General features: G+C 47.3%; 2 protein-coding genes across 2 annotated transcripts in view; one reads left to right on the top strand and one right to left on the bottom strand.

Moving 5' to 3' along the window:
- The window catches only part of Khc-73 (Kinesin heavy chain 73), a 100,758-nt gene extending 83,450 nt beyond the window's left edge, over positions 1-17,308 (bottom strand). The window contains exon 1 of the mRNA XM_084582570.1: positions 17,014-17,308. Within this exon, the coding sequence (XP_084438696.1) occupies positions 17,014-17,068 (55 nt within the window). The 5' untranslated portion in view covers positions 17,069-17,308. The remainder of the gene's footprint in view (positions 1-17,013) is intronic.
- A 448-nt stretch (positions 17,309-17,756) lies between these two features.
- LOC146176253 (nuclear pore complex protein Nup93-like) lies at positions 17,757-20,435 on the top strand. Its single transcript, XM_084582569.1, has one exon. The coding sequence runs from the start codon at positions 17,920-17,922 to the stop codon at positions 20,338-20,340; it is 2,421 nt and encodes an 806-aa protein (XP_084438695.1). The 5' UTR covers positions 17,757-17,919; the 3' UTR covers positions 20,341-20,435.
- Positions 20,436-25,728: the final 5,293 nt, after the last annotated feature.

The following is a 25,728-nucleotide window of genomic DNA, read 5'->3' as shown; positions in this document are numbered from 1 at the left end:
TGACTTTGGCTCGGTCGGTTTAGCGAGCATGTATCCCATGTAGCCAGGACAATAAGTAGACGACGCTGTGCAGGCATCGACCTCTCCATGTTACACTTCGTTGTGTTTAGTCCACACACTCGGTGTTTTCGTTCGCTTATTCGTCTCGGCGAGCGCAGGAGCAACCGCGAGATACGCCACTCGTCTGCTACATATATAGTGTCGTCTGCATGCATGCATCCACGACTGTGATCGGCGAACGAGCGGGAAAGCGGTCCACAAAAACGATATTTTGATCGCCGAACGAACGGAAGAGTTTAATGATCCTCTCGAGCTAGAAAATTAGAGCCATGCCAAAGAGAGCCCATTTTCTAATGACAAACGGGTAAGTAAATGGACGATTCCGTGTCAGCTCTGCATGGCGTACGCTGTCAGAATCCGGTGACGTGGCGGTAATTGCGTAGTTACGTGACCTGTGCCAGTCAAGTCACCGCACGTCGGCTGGGATGGTTAGTGCAGGTTGCTAATAAATCTGTAGGTCTTTGACTTTACCGCAGGTCTTTCACGTTAGCAGATGACAAGGAGCAGGATGGCACTGTATCTAGAGTTTAACCTGTACGCAGTAAAGTAGAGACATTTGACTTTTTTTTTTTCGTTCACTAACAGCTATGCATGAATAACACAGGCAAGAAACGCTTCAACTTTGCGGCCAAAAGAGCGAGGTTCTTTAAACTTTCTAAAAAAATAAATCAGCGTTCTTTTTTTCATACTGCTTCTATACATACGTATCACCGAATTCTGTGCGATTATTTGTTGAAATCGAAATATGATCTTTCCGTGTCTTCTGCAACCTCATAACACGTTTCGGTGAGCGGTCTGTCTAAAAGTTTATTTTCTTTATTCTTTTCATACAAGAAAGCACAATACGGCGTGTGATATTCAGCGCTGAAAAGGACCGGAAAAAAAAAAAGAAAATAAACATTTCGGAGAACAACATAAAGTGGACAGAGTCGTCGTAATGATCCGTTCACCGGACAAGGATTTTCAAAAGGTTCTGGATGAAAAATTCGCCGCAGAAGACGAAATTAATGCGCGCGTGTTCGTTAAATCACGAATTTCGTTTCAAAGGAGAAGGCGTGTTATTGTGCCGCGGCGCCACGATACATCATCAAACCGTACGCTATACAAAATAAACTACAGCCGACTTTTACTCGTTCAGCGAGTGCAATCGACAAAGAAACCCCCTCGAAACCCAACCCGACGATAATCGCGTTTCATCGGCCGTGCTCCGCGAGAGACGGCTCCGGGACGACACAGCTAGCCACTTCGCTCGTCAATCAACCGTAATTTCGCCACGCCGCACAAAGCGACCCTATGGAGAGAGCGCGTACGTATCTATCACAATTTTCGCCGCCACAGAGGAAGGTACGAACAAAAGAGCACCAATAGTAAGTAGTAACAGCACATCGCCCCTGCATTTGGTTAAAGATCCGCTACGTCCATCTTTTCTTTTTATAAGTCAACGTCGTTCGCTCCTATAAAACCGTCCGCGTGTATGGCCCCCGGCTCTTCGCGCGCGGTTACTCACCATTAATGACGAGACGAGGCGACCCCGCGGATCCGGCGATAAGGGGAAAACGCACTCTCATGCGAGTTCGGTGCAGTGGTGTAGACGGCGCGACAATCGCGAAGTTCCCATTTGTAAGCGGGTCGGTGAGTTGTGACTCGGGCCATGGACTGCATATAAAGCTGAACCCTAAGCTTAATTCACGATTGTAGGCATGTTCAGCGGCGTCATCATGCAATTAATGAAAGAAAGCCATAAATAAAACTCTTCACGAGTCTTGTGAAAGTCTGCAAGGCCTGCTAGCTCGTACGCTCGTTACTCATTCATTCGTTAAATCATTTTCACTTGAATATAAGCTCGCAAACAAGCTGAAAATGGCAGTCAAGAAACGCGCTTGAAGTGGTAACCCAGAAAAATATATATATTCTGAAGCTAGTAACATAATGACGAAGCCATCCTATGATTACATTATAGGCGGAACTTTACCGGAGATGAGCCTTCCGCGGCTCGATTAGGTAAAACAGACGCGCAAACAAATTAAAAGAACCAATGTTTGCCCGAAGAAATTAAAGTAACAGCTTCATCTCAATCACTGATTGCCTTATAGTATAAACTGACTTGCTGACCCAACGTGGTCGAAAGAATTAAATGAGAACGGCACTCGCTGAGCAATATAATCGACTTCCTTTTTCATTTTTCCGCAACCCAGTTGGGTGAGAAGAAAATCATCTTCGGGGGTCGGCGGCGCAGTGTGCTGCACGCAACTCCGCAAACCACGAAGACGACCCAGCACTGCCAGAGAAAAAGGCAGGGAGGAAGGGGCGAACGGAACGAAATATTAAATAGATAAAAAGAAGCGGAGGAAAACATAACTAGATAAAAAGTGTGGGGCCAGATCGATATCTCCAGCACTGCGATACGAGAGGCTACATACAGCTCGCTACTTTCCGCGAAAGGATAGCGTTCGACGCGCCCCCTAACGGTATAGAACAAGAAAGAACAGGCAGTTGGACCGTATAAACTAGATTTCTTTTTCTTATGCTGCGGGCGCTGGTGCGCGGTCGGAATAAAAATCATCAAAAGCGGCGACCACGGCAGCCGAGAGGGAGGAACGCGGAGCGTTATGGCATTACACACCCTCTTGAACCGGCTGCAACGAGATGGGGAGCGAAAGAAGCCGACCGACAGGGCCGCAAAAGCGCGCGTGAGAAACTGCCGAGAAACACTGCCGCGCGCGCGCTAAGTCGGAAGCGAAAAGAAATGCCTTCCTAGCCTGGTAGCCAGCAGCTAACTGGGGCCAACGCAGTTTCAAGAAGCAAGAAAAAATGGCGGAGAAAAAAGAAAGACGGGACTCTTCAATCACCCAGCGTTGCAGACGGCAGCACCAACAGCAGCAATGGAGGACTTGTCGTCTGTCGTCGTCTGCTTCCCACAACAACGCATGGTGACACCCCGCAGAATCACAACAAAAATGAATGAATCCAATTTCGGGAAGTCCGGTACAATGAATTGACAGAGTACGTCACCTACTTTCCGACTACCTCGCGCAGAATGGAACGCTAAAAATATAATAATAATAACAAAGCGGTAAAGAATGAACGCCACCTGACAACGCACTTCGCTCTGCACCTCGCCAAGGCAACAAAGCAAAAGCAGGTCACGAAAGACGTAATAAACAAAGAAAGCAGTGCGCTTGCGTGGGAACGTGAAACGGGTACAAACCAGAAGATTTAAACAGCGGGGAAAAAAAAAAGCAAAGAAAACAACGAATAGCTGTGAGGACGCAAGCCTCAGCCAGCCGTGGCAAGGAAACTTGCCACGGGTGCCGAGATAAGAAAAGCTAATAGGACGAGAGGAACAGCAGACCACCGACAATGCCTACAGTTTCGTGAAAACACGCGCGATAGCACTCAGGTGAAAACGCACTGCAAGAAAAACCGAAGGAAACGCCGAATTCGAGCTGGAAAACCTCATTTATGATCACTTCTGCAGCAAACGTTCAGTCAATAAGGGAGGCATGCGCCCGCAGGAACGAGTTAAAAAAAATATAGTAGATTAAGAAACTCCAAGTGCATGCAATTGAAATGCGTTCCCATCGGTTGCCCGCAGACGTCCATGTGTCCACTATGTTATTCCTTTTCCACACTCACCTGATTAAACCCCGATTACCACGATTAACCCTCTCTCCCCTACATCAGCGGCAATTGTGCCTCAGGAACGACGTGGGTAGCCACTGTTAATCCTGGTGAGCTTGGGCCTTCAGAAATCTTAATCCTAGATTTAAGATTTTACCCTCTTTTGGGCACCTTCAATTGCTTCCGCCATTCAGTTTTAGTGTGTTCTGCTCTCACCAAGGCCATCTACGACTCGCTTTTTTTACGTTTTGTAGATGTTACCGCTATTACGTTACCACTTCATCTTCCATTACTTTTTATCTATTGTTTATCTTGTGTTCCCTCGACGGCTGTTACCCTTATCACCGCAACTTCATTCATTAGCAGAAGTTTTACTCACTGAGGTGACTATCTTCCGGCGGCCGGTTACAGAGCATTATCGCTATCGATGTGCCACCCCCTGTTCTCTTCGCTATATAATCTATGAGGAATCGAATCGTTGGCTCAACAATAGAGAAATTTAGCACACCGTGATCCGCGATCCGCTACCGTGATTCGTCATCGCGCGTTACACTGCGCATGCCCAGATCACTTTGATGCCGATAGATGGCGCCACATACTGGATGTCGGCACATAGACCTGCCGCATCAGAACCAATCAGCTTGTGCGCCCCGCCCACGAGCGGTACAAGGCCACGGTGGCGGATCGCGGATCACGTTATGCTAAATCTCTCTAATAAAAGCAGAGCACGCACCATTTCATACAGCTTCCGCAGGTGTAGGCGCGGAGTAGCAGTTGTGCTGGGAGAGAACGCTCGGCCTCGGGAGCGACGCACCCTACACACGTCAACCCAGACACGTCAACGGCGTCCCATTTTGAAGAGAGTTCAATGCCAATTCTGGGGCGACAACAAAGGGAGACCGCCCCAGGGACGCACACCGAGTGTGCTCTTTGATGATCACAACACCTGCGCAACTCCCGCTTGCAATGCTCCACGACTCATTCTCTGTGGCCACTCTGCCGAAGATGCATGTCAAGGAGCGCCCTCGTTGAAGCACGGTGGTGGCAGGCACCACCATGGTTAACATTTTACCTTTATGTGCTGTTTTACCGAATCGGCCAAGCTTATCGGTAACATCGAGAAAACCTTACTTAAAAATAAAAGAAACTGACTTGGAAAAAAAAATTACGGGGGACTTATCGACTAAAGTAGTGAAAGGCGAATGCCGTAGTGCCGCATTCTGCTACGTAACTGGCACTAATTAGCATTAATTAGTATTAATAATTTATTAGTCATTGAACAGGTAATTCATTATTTAGCCATTAATTGGTTCACTAAAGAAATAATTGTTGATTAATAAGTATATTAATAATTGAGCATTGATTGGCATATGGCCACATAAGGCACGCATTCGCGCACATACTGTGGTGGTGCTCTGTGATTGGCCGAGACCTCTATGACGTCATCTCAGCTCGGCCAATCAGAGCCGCCGCAAAAGCGGGACACGTTTTGTCTACGACAGCTTGAGCCAATAAAGGCTTTCGCCTTAAAACCCGAATTCGCGCCCTGTAGGTCGCAGCACGCCCTTCTTTTAAGTCAGCCGATCCCCAACCGTTATTTTACCAAAGTATACCGCATATGCACCATCTTCGTTCTCTGTAAATCATCGAGACCCGAGGAGATCGATACGACTACGTGTCTACGTCGACATCCGAAAGAATACAGTATGTTCTAGCAAAAGATGCTTGTGAACTGCTTCTGCAAGTGTATCACACATTGAACATGTGGCATCATCATTGTTCAATTTCCTTTTGTAGCTTCGCGTTCGAAGACACGCTGACCGCACTTCAAAAGCAGGGCGCTTCCTACAGAGATATCACAGAACGATTCCTTCCTGGACTGCCTGAACCCATGTAGGGTACGCTGTTATTATTATTATTATTATTATTATTATTATTATTATTATTATTATTATTATTATTATTATTATTATTATTATTATTATTATTATTATTATTATTATTATTATTATTGTTCAATTATTTTAGTTCGCATTCTCTGGCATTTGACCCAGAGTGTAAAGTTGTAATAAGGGAGTAATTACTTCCTTATTACAAATTTACTCCACCTTGGGGGTTTCCCCTAAAATATTCAATCAACACCATTCCCGCTTCGAGTTATAGATCAATTCGCTCTCGCCCTACCGTCTGATCCGCTGACCGTACTGGTTAGCTCAGTCGGTAAAGCGACTGCACCGGAAAGGCGGTGTCCCAGGTTCGATTCCCGGATCGGGACGAATTTTTCGATTCCCGGATCAGAAACTACGAAGTTTCTGAGGAAGCTGTATAGCTTTCCTTTGTAGCCGTATGGCTGCGCTTGGGTGGTTGCCATTGAGTAATTACTCCCTTATTACAAATTTACTCCACCTTGGGGGGTTTGCCCTAAAATATTCGGTCAGAGTGTAAAGTTCGGTTAGCAGATAGAAACGCCAGAGAGAAACGGCGAATAGAAACTCGTCATTCGTCGATAATCGCAAAGCGATAATATGCAGAGTATCGTTTAGCTTGTATCCCTCGGCAATGTTATATAAATCAATTTTCGAGGCCTTCCGAATTTTATGGGCCTCTGAAGACAACTACGCTAGCTCCCCCCTCGGTTTCTCTCTCCCAAAGGGAGATTGATATGATTCGAAAAGAAAATTGTTTTCACGAGTATAAGTACAACGCACGTGTTTCAGTTCTGGCATGCAGGGTGGCTCTTGTTACAAGCGGGCAGACTACGGCCGATCTTCACGAACATCTGCCAGTTTTCATATGCGGCCATTTTCAAATCTGTTATCTGTGAGGTGCACTGCAGAGGTTGTTTTCTTTCCCTATCATTTTTATTAAGCTAAAGTCACACGCTTGTTTCCTTCATTTTTTTCCCCTCTTGAATGAGCTAAATTTCATTTGGTAGATCGCACCGTCTTTTAACCCCGTCCTTGTAAATCCCAAACAGCGCATATATTGTCTACAGTATACTCCCTAGCCCTGGGCTCTCCCACTAATTTCTCGCGCACATCCGGTGCTCGCATGAGACCCGCAAATCTCCCATACCTCCACCAGCTACACTAGTGTAGCTGGTGTAGGTTAAAATATGGCCCTATTTTGCCACGGTGGGTGATGTTACCGCGGTCGTCCCAGTTTTTGTTGGTGTCTTTCCAACGCTTGTCAGGGTTCCGCGTGCCGCGACTTCATAGCGGAATTCGCGCATGATTTGGCCTTGTCCACTCCGTAGGCTCGTTTAATTGCTGGGCGCCTAGAAAGGCCAGAGGCGGCAGGTCTGCCAAGTTCCGCTTGGTCGCTGTGGTTCGGACTGTTGATGCAGGCTGACTTTAGCGTTGTAATGAAATAGCAAAGGAGAACGCAGAAAGCTATGTAACAGTGAATGGTAGGCGTATAATGGTAACAGGCAGAAAGCGTGCAGAGTGGGTTAGGTAACAAACTCGAGTTAATGACATTCTAGTAGAAATCAAGAAGAAAAAATGGTCAGGAAATGTAACGCGGAGGAAGTATAACCGATGGTCGCGAAGGATAACAAATTGGCACCCAAGGCAAGGTAAGCGCAGCCGGGGGCAGCAGAAAATTAGGTGGGCGGATGGTTAAGAAGTTTTCAAGGGTCAAGTGGATGCAGCTAGCACAGGAGCGGACTAATTATAGAAATATGGGAAAGGCCTTTGCCCTGCAGTAGGTATAGTATGGCTGTTGCTACTGATGATGATGACTTTATGGTGCGTAGCCACGCACATTGGAGAGCAGCACAGCAAACGGCACTTCATTTCGGAGTAAAGGCGCTGGCGGCATTCTTTCCTTTTGCCACCCTCCTGCTCGATTCTATACACTTTCTATTTTTCGCTCTATTTCATATTTTTAACAGGCTCAGTACGCGCGGCACGCTATGCATCACACGGCTAGCTTTAAAAGCGGAAGCTCTGCTGCGGTCATCTGCGAGTTTCTCGTTATTCCCGGATCGACCCATGATCTCGGATATAACGAACACGTGACCTCGATAACAGTTAAGATGCACGCATACCACGTGATTTAGGATATTATAGCAAAGATGTATGCATCGAATATACCGAATACGTAGCCACAGTTATAACGAAGATGCATGCATCTTCGTTAATAAGGGAGTAATTACTCTTTGTCATCCACCCGAGAGCAGCCAAATGGCTACAAAGGAAAGCTACACAGCTTTCCCAGAAACTGTGCAGTTAAAGAAAAATTCGTCCTGATCCAAGGGTCGTAAACCCGGCACCACCGCCTTTCCGGGGAAGTCGCTCTACCGACTGAGTTAACCAGGACGGCGAGCAGATCAGATGGTAGGGCGAGAGCGAATTGATCTATAACTTAACGTGGGAATAGTGTTGGTCAGATATTTAGGGGAAACCCCCAAGGTGGAGTAGATTTCTAATTAGGGAGTAATTACTCCCTTATTAGAAAAGTAATTGCAAAGAGTAATTACTCTCTTATTAGAAATCTACTCCACCTTGGGGGTCTCCCCTAAATATTTGATCAATACTATTCCCACTATTCCCTTATTAGAGAGTAATTACTCCCTTATTGGAAATCTACTCCACCTTGGGGGTTTCCCCTAAATATCTGTCCAATGCATCTTCGTTATAACCATGGTTATGCATTCTTTATATCCGATGCATGCATCTTTGCTACGCGTGCATCTTCGTTATAACAGAGGTCAACTATAACGCTCGATATCGCTGTCGCTGCATGTTCGGCAGCCTCCAACAGCTAAATTTACTTTTTTTTTTTTTTTTTTTACTTTTCGTCAGAGAAAGAAAGGACAAAGCGTCGGCGCATGTGAAAGACGTGATCCAGTCGTGGGAGACTGCACGAGCGATTGCTCGAATCATTGAATGAAATAAATCCTTACACATCAAGAATCGACTCCGATTCAGATAGAAAACAACTGCAGACCTTGGCATTTTTCTACGTACGTCCAGTTTTGCACAATTTAGAGCGCGCTTCCACGCAATGATGGGCAAGAAGATTCGAGAAAGCTGGGGAGAAACGGGGGACGCTGATACCATCTCACTACCCAGGAACGTAAAAAAAAATTAGAAGAGTTCAACGCTGCTGAACAGAATATTGAGCGAAAGCAATAGCTGCGGGTGACCGAGCATTCTTCTAATTATTATTCTTCTTCGCCAGCCCACACATAAAGCCCCGCTTTAACTAAGCCGTATGAATGTGCCTTAGTGGCCTAGAGGGGTAACGAAATGCCAAGGTTCTGGAAGGTTGATTCTAACGTAAGCGTCCCATGTGAAGCGAGACCCAAGTGGGCAGCTCCTGCCAGCTTGGGGTCGTCTACGGGGGTCTTCTAAAGGTCAAAGGTCAATGGTGGTCACCGCCATTCCACGGTGAAGGCTCAAACTGCGAGCAGTATTGCTTTCGCAATAAAAAGAAGTTCTGTCGCGGAAGCCATTCACACCACACCGCATACAGCAGTGTGATCCTCCACATGCGCAGCGCTGTAAGAGTTCGCTGGATATGAGATAGGACTGTGCCGGAGGGCGGAAGCAGCCAGGAGACGGAGCGACACGAGGGAAAAGGTGGGCAGTTTTCGCGCCACCGAGTCGAACAGCGGGATGAGATTGGCGGGGCCCTCGATCCCCAACCCGTCAGCGCATCGGGTCGGAGCCCATGGCTTCGATCGCGCGTCGTCGCAGTGCTTCCCTTCGTCGCGGGGACTGATCGCGTTATCATGACGGAGTACCCTCATCGCCAGCGCTCGTCCGCGACTGCTCCGCGTCCCCGCCGAGAAGAGATGCTGCGCAGAAAACACGGATGACCGCACACCGCTCCGCTCGCCGATCTCCCCACAGGGAGCCGCAACTAAGCCGTCGCGCTTTTCATTCGTTATCTTTATTTTTCGTTCTTCGTCGAAAGCCATCGCGTCCTTATTTTTTCTGCCCCCCCCCCCCCCCCCCCCCTTTCCCATCTTTCTCTCATTTCTCTTGCGGTTCTGCGGTCGCATCGGATTCTCGGCTAAATTGCCGAGAGAGCTCTTTCCTTCGATCGAGCCCTATGGGAGAGCGACGTTTCATGACCCGCGGCTGCGCGTCACTCGGGTCCGCGCGAAAGCAATGACTTGCCTGACGAGGCATAAAGCGATGACGGAACTTTTCGAAGCGATTTCGGGAAGTCGACTCATGCAGAAAGGAGAGACGGGTATGAGCATTCGAGTTAAAAAGAAAGTCGCCTCTCTGCTCAGGGTATCCCAAAGAGGCTGAAAATGCTTACATTCGTGCGGAAGCTGCCGGAAGGGCGCGCGGGAGAAGCATTTCACAACACCGCGGAGAGTGGAGTTGCACAGCGGAAAAATTCTGCTGCGCGCTCACACCTAAAGGTATGGTTGCCGAGTTAAGGTTGCTATGGGCCGTCCGAAGCTCGCGTCACAACAGTGTTTTAAATAAGAATGAACTAAGCTTACTCCACGAATTCTGTTCGCAATAAACCCGGCTCGTACAAGGTACACTGTAAACACAAATAAGGCTATAAAGGGGAAGAGGAAAAAGTAATTTGCCCTCTAATCACACCCTATTAGAAGCACGGTACGCTGCCTAAGCGATAGGGATAGATTTTCATCACTAATAATGCGTAATACCTATGATCGGCAACAAAAGCAGATTTTCACTTCAAAACTCGCACCCACCACGATTTTCACCGTGGTTTTAATATCCTGTAATTGCTAGCGTCAAGGTTTCTAATAGTTCGAATAAATGTCTTCTGCGACTGCTAATTACACCAAATGAATGTTTCTTATGATAGAAATATGCTCCTGTTGCCAACAGCCCGGCATTTAGTACGAGAAAATTTACCTCAAGGCTTGTATAGAATACCCTGATCTAATAGGATGTGCGCTAGAGGACGTTACTTCCTTTTTACTCCCTTAGAGAGTAATCTGGTTTAGAGGGAACAATGCACGATAGGAGCATAGAAAGGTCGCGAATATGCGCTGGCTTGTAAAGAATAACCTGCTCCAATAGGATGTGCTAGAGAAATGTTTACTGCCTTTTTACTCCCTTATAGAGTATTCTGTGTTTAAAGTACACGATGCACGACAGGATCATACAAAGGTCGCGAATGTGTGCTGTACACAACTTTACCCAGGCCACGAGTGCACACTCTAGCTGGCTCTGAACCAGCACTTTTGTCTGTTTTTTTTTTTTTTTTTTTAGGGGGGGGGGGGGTGTTATACGTTGCCGGTAGGGGATACGAGCTCAGAAAACTTAGGATGTTCAACATCCTCCCCACCCCCCTGGCTACGCTTAGCTGCTCTGCGTTTAGGGCATGCGATGACGAATCCCGCGCAGGCTCCGCTTTCGCGTCCATTATCTCTGCGGCTCGCTTGGAGGCCATTTCTTTTCATTTATGCCGCTATTATCCCACCATACATTCTTACGATACTACATTATAAGTATATAAAGACCAGCTCTTACCAAGCCATATCGAACGTATCTGCCCACATCGCCTAAGGGGAAGCATGTCTATCCTGGAGAGCTGGATTCCGATTTCACGCACACATCTCAGAGGCAAGCCCGAATTACCCGAAGTGGCAGCCAACTCGGTCATGTGTTCTCGTAACGTTAGAAAACCAAATGGTCAGTCAGTGCACGACGTGACGTCACCTACGAACTATCTCTTGCCAGAACCATATCAGCGAGCTTCGCTCACAATGCCGACGCCGGATTTTCTGGAGATCGGGGCCTTCAACTCTATTGCGTTAATACGGTTCGGACGTAAACGCGGGGGAGCGACACGTTGCGAACCCTCTCCGTCAGCAACAACACTGCCAGTTAAACTATATTTAATAACGGAACTGAAAACGGTGGGGCATGATTAGGAATGAAGAGAGCTACGCAAAGCCTTTTCACCCTTTGGAGGTCTCTGCCGTACATGAATGGTGGCGCGGGTGCGTTCCACGTGCTCAGAGCCGTACATGTACGGCGGCAGCCGGTCATCGCCGTCTAACACTGCCAGTTGGACCATATTTAAAACGGAACAGAAAACGGTCGGGCATGATTAGGAATGGAAGAGAGCTGCGCAAAGATGGACTTTTGCTTAGTGCTCTGAATAGGATCCTTTTCATCATTTCAAGGTCGCTGTCATACATGAATGGTGGCGCGGGTGCGTTCAACTTGCTGAGAGCCGTACATGTACGGCGGCAATCGTGGATTCGGAGTTTCATGCGAGTCTGAAACGGCGCTTAAGGTGGATTCACACGACGGACCAAATAGCGAAGCGATCGGTCACGTGACCTCTCATCCGGGGTCCGCCCGTCCGCGGCGAGCATTCACACCACATTCACACGGTGGGAGAGAATGGCAGACGACAAAGCGGACTTACTCTTGCTCCCAGAGCACTGCGCGAGAGGAGAGCCTTGTTTTGTCAATATTGAGGGTAGCCTACTATGGACGGTGGTTGAATGCGCGGGGTGCGGCGGCCTGCAACTACTGCTGCTGTGCCGTTTTGCCAAAGTATTGCTGTGGTGAATGTTCCGCTCGATGTGGTATACTACGTAGGCAGTTCTCTGCAGGGCAAGCGATCTCGCTTAGTCTATGAGAGCTGCATGAATATGCTACTTTCAACCCTTGGAAGGCGACCATTCGGACTGCTGCCCCTATGCTCCCGGTACGTGCCAAATGCCAAAGTTTATACAGCGTAACTGTAAGCGCGCAAAAACGCTTCAGGAAAGCGGTGAATACATTCAAGCGACTGCTCTGTGCAGCCACAAAACTCACGCATTCGGTATCGCACACTTCAATGTATCGCGCAGTGCAAGAGCCTGCCACTGTCATATCTGTGAAAACCATGTACTGCGAATGAAAGCAAAAACATGGTTTTAAATTACAGGCTTGTTCGACTCCAAAATAGAAACGACTGCCGTCAGTCGTTTGAAGCCACTTCTCGCTTTCCTCTAGCGTTTTAGTGCAATGTATGTTATGTTGTCTATGCTTGGGCACCGGGAGCATAGCTGGAAAGCGTTCCGCAAGAGAAATAAATAAATAAAAAATGTCTTGTCCGTGAAGGATCCGAATTGTGAAAAGGACTCGCGGCCTTATCGCGAATTGCTGCTAGCGGACTGGAGCGAAGCAGCTGAAATCACTGACGTAGGGCCACGTCACAACGAATCGTGAGGGCGATTCGTGATTTGGTCCATCGTGTGAATCCACCTTTGCGGAGATATAAGTCCAGCTCTTGAGGCTTGAAACCGACCATGTTTTTAGCCGCTCGATCTTGCTTCGTGTGGTTTATAGTCCAGCCTTCGCTTAGTTTCGGTTTGTCCGCACCCCTCATGTAAACGCGAAATAGTTTATATTCACATCGACTGACGCTTTGCTTGGTTTATTGCCGGCTCTAGCATGGCCTTATCGCACTTTTTGGGGTCAGTTCGGCGTTCATTCTGGCTAGGCGCCCGCACTGTCTACTGTTTGGCAACGACAATGATAGTTTCTTATTCGAAGAGCTCCTCAACTACCAAGTCTGAACGAAAACAATATAACTCATCTCTGGGCAATGCTTTGCACCAAACGGTATGGGCTCGAAAGGGCATGGTGGCATGGCGCTCAATGGGACTGGTATTAATTCGTTGTACTTTTTATGCCGCATTTAGTCCTTCATTTCTCATTCTGAGGGCAAAATGATGGTGACCAAGGGGCCATGTTCCGTGAAAAAGAAGTCGATCGTCAAAGAGTTAACTCAGCCGACTTCTGCGACATATTCTTGGCACTTAGATGGTGCATGCGCCCTGTTGAAGTTACGAGTAGCTCCGGCTTGAGAACTATTTACGGCACCATGCAATTAAAATCAGTTTACTTGTTTCCCAACAGCTGACGTAATAGTACGCAGACATTCCTATTAAGCGCCTGCTACCTTATCGTTTTCGTGAAAACGAAATTGGAAGAGGAAAGGGGACAGGACTGTTACTCAGGGGTAATGATTGAAACACGTCCGGTTTATATCCCATCTCCTCCTTATAGCGTCATACAGGCTCTTACGCAAGCAAAGCCTGCGCCCGTGCAAAGTTGCAAGACCCACCACCAACCACGGCACACCTTGAGATGTTCAAAAAGAGTGGGAAAAAAATTTCAGTAGTCAGACAAAGCGGAACTCATCGCGCACCTCTACACATTCCTGCGTAACGAAGCACTTTGAAGAGATGCGACACTAAGTGTACTCTTGGGCAACTCATCCGCTCTTCGTCATAATGGCAAGAGATAACGTCATCCGACTTCAGCGTAGGTCGCAAGATAAGGACACCTACTCGAACCAGTTTCGATAAAGTTCATGGCAAACAGTCAACACTATGCTTTCTAAACCTTTCAACTGACTTTCTTAAGAGATGCTGTTCGAAGATAGCCTGTTTAAACCATTTATTAGGCTTCTGCTGATCGTCCTATAGGTAAGAGGTAACCGACATCCGGTTTCTGTGCAGGTCGCAAACTAGGGTCACCGACTTCAGCCACAGTTTTAACAAAGCCCATGGCAGTCTGCTCAGCTTTCTACAGCTTCCAGTTGACTCTCTAAAGACCTACGTTAAAGGCAGTCTGTTCGAAAAGAGTCTATTTATTCCGTTAATTAGAGTCCTGTTTACGATCAATTTAAAGTTAATTCTGGTAAAGACACGCGATCACGTCTAGAAAAACGAGGAAGGCTGCCTTTGCATGCAGTTCTACTCGTTTATTAAATTAGAAACATCAATGCCCGGATCAATGGCCAAATTTATTGTGTCAACAAAAACGTAGCGCCGTTTCCTTTCGCGACACGGCCTGCCATCGCTGACCCCGAGGCTTCAGCAAGGAGCCGCCATTTCGCGGTACAGCCTGACGACCGCCCCTCAAGGCGCGCATCCAGGTTAGAAATTGTAATGACGCCTGGCACAAACAGAAAAAAAAAAAAAAAATGGACAACGAACAAGAAAGCGCACTCGAAAGGGCGCTGCCAGAGCGCGCCGAGTTTCGCGAAGCTGATACACGCGTGTACCACACTCCATAAGCATGCCCTTCCGCGAAGAAGGCAGCGCATGATAACAATGCCGAAAGAAAAGAACAAAAAAAGGAGGAGGGAGGAGGAAACAAAAGGTGGAAAACAAGAAACAAACCTAGAACGCGAACGAAAGATAACGAGCAGAACTAAGAAAGAAAAAAATGGGGGCGTTGAAAAGAATCTGAAGGGCGCCCGGATTGTTCAAATCCAGGTAGCGTGTCATTCTTCTGCTCTAATAACTCCCCGCCGTCAACGGCCGGCTTCATTCTCTTTATTTTCGTTTCGTCCGTTGTTGTTGCTGGTGTCGCTTCGGCAGCTTCGTTTGGGTTTTATTCACGGTGTTTGTTTTCTTGCACGGAAGCACGCTAACGGCTCGCGCTCTCGAATGCTCGCTCGGAAGGCGGCTACGTGGAACCAAACGAAGGTGAACAGCAATAATAACAAAAACAAAGCTCTGATGAGTACGACGGAGGGAACGAAAGAACCAAACAAACCCAACAACACGGTGTGCCTCGTCTCCGAAAAACCGTGCAGGCTTGCGGAAGCCGCAGCTGGCGGCTCATCAAAGGCCGGTTGACAACGAGGTTTCTTTTGACTGTGATCATCTCGTCGCCCGGCGTGATTAGACGTGATCTTGCGGGGCGCCGACTTTCTGAGCAATCATGAAAAAGCTTCCCTATATCGCGCACTCTGATTGGCTGGCGCAAGCTCTGGATTCCGCAAGTTTTTTTTTTTTTTTTTTACTTTCCTTTTCTTTTTCTTTTTTACCGGAAGCAGAGCCTCAGCTGTTTTGAGAAGAACAAGTGTTCTACCGCTGCTGCATAAGTCCACACCACGCAGCCTACGTCGTCCGTAACTACGCCTGTTGTGCGGACGGAAGGAACAAAAATAGAGGGAAAGAGGAATTACACTGCGCCGCTGAGTCAGAGCTCACTCTACCGGAAACTGGGCTGTGCAGCACAAGTAAGGCGGATCTGCGCACTCTCCAGCAAAAACCACTAGTGCGAGACGCCGGCCGGGCTAAACCAGTGGATTCTTTCCACGTTAGGCTAGTCACTAAGGGCCCCACACGATCCGAATGCAAAACAGTACGTAGGAGTTCGAAACCCTTGGTGCACAACAGAAACTGCGACACGGCAGATAAGAGCATTGTCCTGACGGCCCGCACTACAACAAAAACGTAATTCCCGTGACTCAGGAACAAAATAAAACGGGGCGGGACAGTGTGATAGTACACTGCAAGAGTCTACGTAAAGAACAAAGTTTCCGCGATATGAGGTTTCACGTGCCAAGGAAAGCGCCTTCGAGTTGACGCCCACTTCAGTCGGCCTCCCAAGAATGAATGAATGAATGAAACAAACTGTGCGGTAAATGAACAGCTGGTTTGAACTTACGGGCTAGTTAAACGATTTTTCTGTATTCGAGAATAAACCTGTAATTAAATATTACTAGCACTGTTACACACCTCAAGTCAAAACTTTTGATGAATCGCAGAGCCGAGTACTGCCATCAACATGGGCAAATGCGCCAACAATATCAGAGAAACGCAAATGAATAACAGAGGTAAACAATTATTAAACATGCAAGGAAAGTGCAGCCGTTCCTGAGCGCAATAGATGTCCAAACACAAGTTGCGGTTTTCACAGCAGGGCCGGTATATTTCAGCCGCAAGAAAGAAGCGCCGGTCATCGCACCTAGGTGAGCTAAAAACGCGTGAGGTATATGACGCGTCCAACTTGCACAGTGTGAGATAATAAACAAGGGGAGAAAAAATGATGAGCTGACAGGAGCGCAGAGCTGTCGACGTCGCTTAGCTGCAATTTTATGGGCGAAATACTACATACACGCGTTTAGCGTAGACATCACGCACCAGTCGCGTTGGCTAGCCATCCAGATTACAGCGCTCGCTTCGGCCACAAACCTGGACAGATCGTTAAGCAGACCAATTACCGCGCCGACGCGAGAAAAAAACGTCGAAGGACACAACGACAGAAGCAGCGCGTGCGATAATTTGGCACAAAAATTGGCTGCTCCACATTTCCGGATGTTCGCAAGAATTTCTCCAAGGAGCACAACAGGAGGAGTAAAGACTTTTCAAAACGATCGATATGTATGCCAGACGCCGTTCGGAGAAAAAAGTGTTTTGGGTAAGATTCACACACAGCTGCCGTTGTCGCAGGCGCCGAAGCGGCGATCACAATGTATTTTTTTACTGCGGATTCGAAGCAAGCAGCCGCGCTGAGCGAGCGACGTTTAGCAAGACGCAGAGTGGGGTTGACAACGCCACTTCAAGGGCCACACTCTTACCTCGGCGATTCATGGGCCGTACACGCACGGCCACTTTGATCTTGTCAGTCGTCATGTTGGGCCGAGTCCGCGATGCACTGGTTAGGAACACCGCAGACACGTAGGTCTCATGCGGCCGTCTCGGTCGCCGCTGGCTACATCATCACGGAGGAGCGCAATGTGGGCACGAAATCCTTTCGGTTTCACACGCAAAATCTCCGCACGGATCGGGAGGAAACTCTCCGACCATGCTCCGACGCCATATTTTGGAGACGGGAGAAGTTGGAGATGGCGCAATCGATACTCGAGGGAAAACGCGAAAATGCTCGCGCGACTAGCTCGCCACGAATCTGCGCGTGGCACTGCTCAGTCAAGCATAAACGTCAAATAACAATATAAAACAAACTTTTGTTTTCGAAAAATGTAGTTTGCAATATGCTAGTATCGCCTTAGATTTGATCTGTATTTTCTTTTAAAAAAATAGAAGCTTTCTTTAGCGGCAGGATTATTTGAGGTCAGGCAACGTTGCAAGCGCTAAAAAGCACCTCTTCTTTATCGGTCTTTTTTCACACTCTTCCGCGAAAAAAATCTAGTGCCGTTGCGCGAACTTGAGATTGGGTTTAAACTTTCAAAAACTTGTTACAAAATTAATACTGAAAATTTACAACAATATTGAATATTTTTTGTTCTAGGTTGCATTAGGCTACCTGTAATAAATGCTTTCTTTTAAACGACTACGCGCCGACAGCGGTAGTGTTTACAGGGTTACGGCATGTTCGGCGTTTGAAGCATGTTCTGAGCGTCAGCGCCGGCTGCAGTTGGTTTGGGCTCGACCTGTTATGCTATCATATTCCGCTACTTGCGGTTGACAAGTGGTACGTGGTATATTTTCTGCGTGAGAGAGTCTCGCAGCCGAGCAGTTTAGCAATGATGGAAGAAGACAGCGCAGGTTTTGGAGAGCTGCTTCGGCAAGCGGAACAGCTAACCGCCGAAATCGACGACACAGGTTTGCCGCGAGTGAAGCGCAATCTGAAACAAATTGTCAAGGAGGGTCACCAGCTATGGTCGCGAACCGCCCTGCTTTCGGCGAAGGACACGAACGATGTCAAGGCATCCATCCTGCTGGGGTCGCGTGGTTTCGACCTACCCCGGGCATCTCAGAAGCTTGAAGGCTTAGCAGCCGCGCCAACTTTCGAACCCGTCGAAGAAGTGCGCGACACCGACATTCAGGCATTCCTCCGCAACGAACGCGAAAACGCCATACTGTCTGTATTTGCTGAGTCGGTCAAGTCAACGCAGGAAGAAGTTGTCAAGTTCTACTTAGACGCCTTCTCCAATGAATGGCAGCGCGAGAAACAGCGCTTGCTCGACTCCCTTGTGGGTCCCTCCAACGAAGTCATGGATGTGAGCACCGCGGCCGAGCCGAGCTTGTCAAGTTCTACCTTCCAGCTGGACCCAAAGACACGCAGCACCATGACTGCCGCCGAAGTGGCGTACGCGCGTGAAGTGTACCTGTACAACGAGGGTGTCATCAAAGGCGGCACACGGCCCAATCTCGCGGAACGCTTCAAGGCAGTCTCCAAGGAGATCGACGACCGGCACGCCATGGATATGTGGGACATGGTGTGCACTCTCCTGGAGGCACCGCTGAGCAGCACGGAGCGCGCAGATGCTCTAGTGAACCAGTCCCGCAAGTACCTGGAGCGAGTCTACGACCGTTACATGCGCGCTGCGGTCGTAGGCAACCTGGGCAGAGCGGCCCTCGGCGGCGGCATAGACACGGTGAACTTAGTGAAGGGCTTCCTCAGGGTAAAGTCTTCCAAACTGCAACACAAGGGTGAATACGACGGTAACTTAGATGGCCAACCTGTGTGGGCCTTGATCTACTACTGCCTGCGATGCGGCGACCGCCGAGCGGCTGTTGAGATCAGCAAGAATGCTGCAGGCAGTGCCGCCGAACTGTGTCCCTATCTAGAAGAGTACGCGTCGTCCGAAGACGGTCACCTTCGTGCCAGCAGTGAAAGCAAGATCCGCCTCCAGTATATTGGTCCCGTGCACGCCTCAACGGACCCGTTCAAGCGTGCCGTCTTTTGCATCCTGGCGCGCTGTGACGTCACCCAAGACCACCCGCTAGTGTCGACGACGTGTGAAGACTACCTCTGGCTCAAGCTATGCCTCGTGCGAGTAGAAAACCCCACAGCTGATGAAGAACAGCAGGAGCAAGCACCGGATCGACTGACGCTGTCCAAGCTGCAACATTCTTTGTTGGAAGAGTACGGCGAGAGCCATTTCGATGCAATGCACCAGCCATACCTGTACTTCCAGGTGCTGTTCCTGACGGGGCAGTTTGAGCATGCTGTGGATTTTTTGGCTCGCATGGAACCACAGCGCTGCCACGCCGTGCACGTAGCACTTGTTTTATATGAAGAAAACCTTCTAACGCCACCAGCCTCTGTACAGTTGCCACTGGTTTCAAAGGCACCCTCAGGTCATGGCTACTGCTTCAACCTGGCACGTCTCGTGACTAGCTACACTCGTAAGTTTGAGGTTACAGACCCACGCGAGGCCCTCGGGTACTACTACTTTTTGCGGAACATCAAAGGCATCCGTGGCGAGAACCTGTTTGTAGCATGTGTCAGTGAACTCGTACTGGAGACCAAGGAGTTTGGGGCCCTGCTCGGCAAAACCAAGCCTGATGGCTGCCGGATGCCAGGAGCTGTTGACTTGTTCCACTTTGACACTGAGCAGATCATTGAAACTGTGGCAGGAGACTGCGAGAACAGGGGTCTGTATGAAGAAGCAGTGTCTCTCTATGACTTGTGCAGGAAGAACAATGATGCCATCCGACTTCTCAACAAACTGCTTGCACAGCACGTGACCAGTGCATCAGGGCCAGCTTGGGAGCGTTTGCAAAACCTAGCCGTGGACCTCGCCACTCGTTACAGGGACAGCCGTAGCACTGCATCAGCAGAATCCCTGGCAGCCCTTTATCTGCTGCTGGATTTGGGTACATTCTTCGCCTTTGTTCATCAGAAAAAGTCTGTGTTCGCCTTGGACACCATTCGCAAGCTCGACCTAATTCCATTTCAACCTTCTGACGTCGACAAGAGTGTCACGGCCTTTTCACAAAGGTCTGAGGAAGTGCGGCGTATTTTGCCTGACATCCTGTTGGCTGTGTTGAACTTGTTGTATGGGGAGTACAAGGAGCTGAAAGCGGCAGAGGAGGGTACGAAAAAAGAACTGCGCTCACAGGCGAGAGCCGTTGTCATGTTTGCTGGAGGTATCCCCTATGGTATGCCAGGAGACACATATGCCAGGCTCACTCAGATGGAAGCGCTAATGAGCTGAGGCACTGTTTCCTTCATGTGTTATATTGCTTCAGCCACGTGTAAACCAGCTTTATTAACGATAATAAACGTTCCGTTGTCTTGTAATTGGTAAAATTGATCCATGTCTGACTTGTGATGTATTGTTGTGCTTTGGCATTCTTCAAACAGTTGTTGACAAGAGCCGCCTGTGGGGTAAGCAAGTGGTGCCAGTTTGCAACTCGTCTTAGAAAAAAAGAGCATTGTCTCATATCCAGACACATGCGCTATTTTCTCTGCTTTCACCCTCTCTTGGAGATGCTGGCCTTTAAGTTGTGGTGTTGACATTTGCTTACATTTAGTTTTTATTTTCAGCTTCTGAAGCCATTAATGCCTGCTCATCAATGCTTGTGTGTCCATAACCTTTGGAAATAGCCTGAGTCGCTTTTGGACGTTAAACCCCACAAACCAAACCAAACCAAACCTGCTGTATTACTGCACTCGATGCCTGTCCGATCGGCTGTAAGTGGTTTCTTTAATTAGTACCATCGCTCATAAAATGCCGCACTGCTATTTTTCATTTGCCTTTCTTTGCTCGAAAAGAGATTAAGCTCCCACATTTCTAGAGGGCATGCTGCCGGCTAGTTATTGCATCATATGATGTGAAGAAGTCTGCGCAAATTACAGACGAAAGGGAGGACACATAGGAACACTTGTGAACATCCTATGTGTCCCCCTTTTCGACCTTCGTATTTTATGCTGACTTCCTCACATCTCTCACATTTTTGTATGACATAAGGGGGACACCTAATCGGTGTCACCATGTATAACATTCTGTTGAACAGCTGCCATGCTGCCAGCGCAAGGAAAGGCGCTCAAGAATGACAATCTTTTCCTTCTATCCCACAATGCATGTTAGCACCAAAAATGTCTCGCAGCGTGTTGTGACCACCACTTATGCATTCCAAATCGTGGAATGCTATTTAGTAAAACTTTACTTCCAAAATTGCTTGCCTTAGTGTCAACACAAAACCTTCTTCGCATGTGAAATGCGCATTTTTGGCTTAAAGGTCATGTTTTTCCTTGCATATTTGCATAACACCATAAACAGAACCGAACCTAGTTTTGTGATGCTCACTCAGCCCGACTCGCTTTCCTGTAGTTGGCACTGGGTTGTGCTAAACCATTTTTAATATTGTAATCTGTGGCCTATGAAAACAGGCAGTGCCAACGGTTGGGCAGAGTCTTGCGATTAATTCTTACAACGGAGCATCCTGACTAGGCACTTGGCCTCCTTACTGTTATCTGTCACCTCAACACCTTTCAAAGAGGCTAGAGTTGCTGTTGAAAGCTTGCATTTCTCCTGAGGTTTACAGATACTGTTAACTGTAGGCTAAACACAAATTCTTGCCACTTGTCTGCATGAGCCACAACTGGGTGGTAGTGATTCAACATGTGTCTTGATGTCGCCTTACTCTCCAACCTTTGCTATGCTTGCAAGCATAACTCTATCTCCGATGCAGCTTTGTTTAGTACCCTGTCACGATGGTGTAGTGATTAGGGTGCTCGATTTCTGTGCCTAAGGATGTGGGATCGAATCTCAACCATGGCGGCTGTTTTTTGATAGAGGCAGAAAGCCAGGTAACTGTGTGCCATGCGATGTCAGTGCACATTAACGAACCCCAGGTGGCCGAAATATCTGGAGCCCTCCATTACAGTGTCTCTCATAGCCCAAGTTGATTTGGGACGTTAAACCCCATAAACCAAACCAAACCTTTGTGCAGTAATGACCAAAGTTCGGCTATTGCTTTATCTACAAGAACAGTACTAGGTTCTGAACCGCTAATATAAACCTGAATGTAGCCTGCCTTTCTGAATTCGACTAGCCCACCATGAGGACTTCCGACCATGCACCACCTGTGGTCAAGTGACCCACAGTTGTGCAGTCGGTTAACCTCCGCTGATTCAAGTGATATAACCAACTATATTGCACAGAGGCAATCAGATAGAAAGGGCACTTGATCATAGATGATACAACCAGATAACCACTTCCACAGTGGCCCACAATTATATCCTATGTACTTCCGAGCATGTTTTGCCAAAGTGGATTCAACACCATTACTTCATACTATAGTAAGAAACTCTACGCTTCAAACCATGCACTGGTCTTGCGCACATAATCTTGATGTGTGCTGCGTTGCCACATCTCGCATTATAGCTGTGCCTTGACACGTTGCGGCAAACGGAAATACAATTTTTGTGTATGGGTACGAGAAGCCATGAGCAAGAACATGCACATTTAATACTATGGTTGCTGACAGCTGAGCGTACAGGCAGCACTTTGAATCAAAAGAAGTAGAAATTGTGAACTGCAGGGCCTAATACCCTCAAGCGAAATGGGCTATGACAGATGCTGCAGCAAAAGGTTCTGGATTAATTTAGACCACGTGGGATTAACATGCACCGCCGTGCACAGTACATGAGTGTTGAATTCGTAACTCGCCAGAACTGAATAATCGGTATTATGTGTGTGAAGAACTTCAAGAGGAATTGCGCACCCTATCCATTTTGGAGCTACCTAAGAAAGACTCGCAAGGAGAGAACAGGTATGCCGAGCATTCTTCACGATGGAATCCAGATATCTGAGAATAATGCAAAAGCTGACTGTTTTAATAATTCCTTTAAATCAGTATTTCTAAAAAAGAACAGAATAGATACTTTAACCAGCACTACTTTGAGAGTGCAAAACGTAATGCCTTCAATAGCAATCACACTTGAGGGTATCAGGAAGTGCCTTAACTCAATTGATGAAACCAAAACAACTGGTCCAGATGGAATCTCTCCTAGAGTATTCAAAGCCTGTTCTTTCAGTGTAACTCAATACTTACAAGTAATTTTCTGCAAAACACTAGAATACAGCCTAATACCCAAAGACTGGAAAAAAGCTTAAGTCGTACCAGTTTTTAAGAGCGATTCCAAATTCTCTGTAAACAACTACAGACCAATCTCGCTGAGCTCCATATGTTGTAAAGTGTTCGAGAACTTACTATAGAGCAATATAATTAGACACTTGGAACAAAGCAGCTTTTTCTTTCCCAACCAGCATGGTTTCCGCTAAGGCGTGTCCTGCACCACTCAGCTGGTCGAACTTTTTCATGAGCTAGCGGATACTGCTGAAGAAAGGTTTCATACCGATGCAACTTTTCTCGACTATCGCAAAGCATTATTTTGTCTCACATGAACTACTAAAGTACAAAATGAGAACTCTTAACTTGGACGCTAAAGTTAAAGTTATGAGAGTAATCGAAGACTACCTGAGCGACAGAATACAATGTGTGGTAATTGGAGGTGAAAATTCTAGCTTTGTTCAAGTCACTTCGGGAGTGTTGCAGGGCTCAGTGCTGAGACCGCTACTCTTCTTAATCTGTATAAATGATATCCCTTCAAACATATCTTCACAAAGAAGACTTCACAAACGACTGCATTTTTCATAGACCAATCCGTAATAAACAAGATGTAGATGCCCTTCAGCATGACCTGAACAGCATAGCCTCCCGGTGCCAAACCTGGCAACTTGGCCTGAACACCAATAAATGTTACCAGGTATCATTTACTAAGTCTAAGATTCCTGATGAACCTACCTACAAAGTAGGTGATACCACTCTCAGCACGGCAAATGAAGTTAAATATCTAGGTGCTCTACTAACTGCTGATCTGTCCTTTTCAAATCATATTGATATAACCGTCAAAAAAGCTGGGAAAATGCTCAACCTACTCTTAAGGTAGAAGTCACTGGTAAGGCCTCAACTGGAACATGCGTCCGCAGTCTGGGATCCACATCAGCGGTACCTGATTGACAAATTAGAAGCTGTACAAAACCGCGCAGCCAGTTGTATATCAAGGCAGTATCCCAGACATGCCAGCATAACACAGATAAAGAAACACATAGAACTGGAACTGCTACAGATAATGCGCCAGAAGCAAAGGCTCAAACTTCTGCACTCAACATACACCAACACAACAGGCATTGATAAGAAAAAGCACCTCAAAACACCCCGCTATATTTCTAACAGGACAGACCACAGTTTTGAAATACAGGAAATGGCGTGTAAAACGAACTACAAAAAGTACTAATTTTTCCAAAAGGCATATCCGTCGTCACCATAACCAAGAATTGAGAAAAAAGTGCCGGAAAAAATATGCACCAATATGCATTGTTTTTTTAATTTAATTGGTTCACAGGAAGGGAAAGGCGCAGTAACTGTCACACTTGCTCTGTGGACACCAGAACCGCGCCATAAGGGAAGGGAGGAAGGTGGGAATGAAAGTGGAAAGAGAGAAAGAGGAGCCGTAGTGGAGGGCTACGAAGTAATTTCGACCACCTGGGGATCTTTAACGTGCGCTGACATCGCACAGCACACGACGCCTCTTCGTTTCGCATTGTTTCATATCAAAATTGTGACGCAACCGTTCTTTATGCAGCATTCAGGGCTGTGCCATACCATTTTGCTTCCCATTTAGCATTCACTGCCTGTCAAGTTCGAGGCTAGTTTATGGCAAGGATTCGAACCCACAATGTAGGCACCTCTAAATGTACTAAGTGTAGGCATGCACCAAGAAGCAAGTCAGATACTGTGCTTTCCTTTCCCCAAAAACCAAAACACTTTCTTCCCTTATGGTGCAGTTCAGGTGTCCACAGTACAAGTGTGACAGATACCATGCCTTTCTTTTCCTGTAAGCCAATCATTATTAGTAATAATAATAATTGGTTCACAGAAAAAGAAAGACCGCACAGCATACGGATGCCTCTTAATTTCACCTCCATCGAAACACAGCCGCCGGTGGTTGGCTGCGTTTCGATGGAGGCAAAACGGAGAAAGTCTATGTGCTGTGCGATGTCAGTGCATGTTAAATATCCCCAGTTGGTCGAAATTATTCTGTAACCCTCCACTAAGGCCCTCTTTCTATCCACTCCCACCTTCCTTTCTTCCCTTAGGTGCGGTTCAGGTGTTCACAGAACAGGTGACAGATAATGCACCTTTTCTTTCCCATGAACCAATTATTATTACTAAAGGAACACTTTGCCAAACTCTGCATCAGTCTCTCAATGCTAAACATTTGGAGAATGAAAAGACAGTGGTAAAAGCACTATCACATCTACTCTTAAGGCAGAACTTAAGCATCCTCCTATTTTCAGAAAAAGCAGGTAAATAAAAGCACCCAGAGGGATGAAGAGAGGTGTGCTTCTGCTGGGACAGACCGGTTGGCAAGGCAAACTTTCTCCCTGCAAACCTGTCTCACAAACCTTTGTCCATGACTGTATGCTGCGGCGATACTGGATGCGATTATATGCTGGCACATGAACATTTTGGCAGAGATCTGCTTGGTTGGGAGGAAAACTCGAGAGAAAAGGTTGGGACACTGCAACCAA

The sequence above is a fragment of the Amblyomma maculatum genome, chromosome 10 (assembly GCF_055883805.1).
Source record: "Amblyomma maculatum isolate TAMU_Amacu chromosome 10, ASM5588380v1, whole genome shotgun sequence".
Taxonomy (NCBI): domain Eukaryota; kingdom Metazoa; phylum Arthropoda; class Arachnida; order Ixodida; family Ixodidae; genus Amblyomma; species Amblyomma maculatum.
This window is presented reverse-complemented; position numbering and strand designations above follow the sequence as displayed.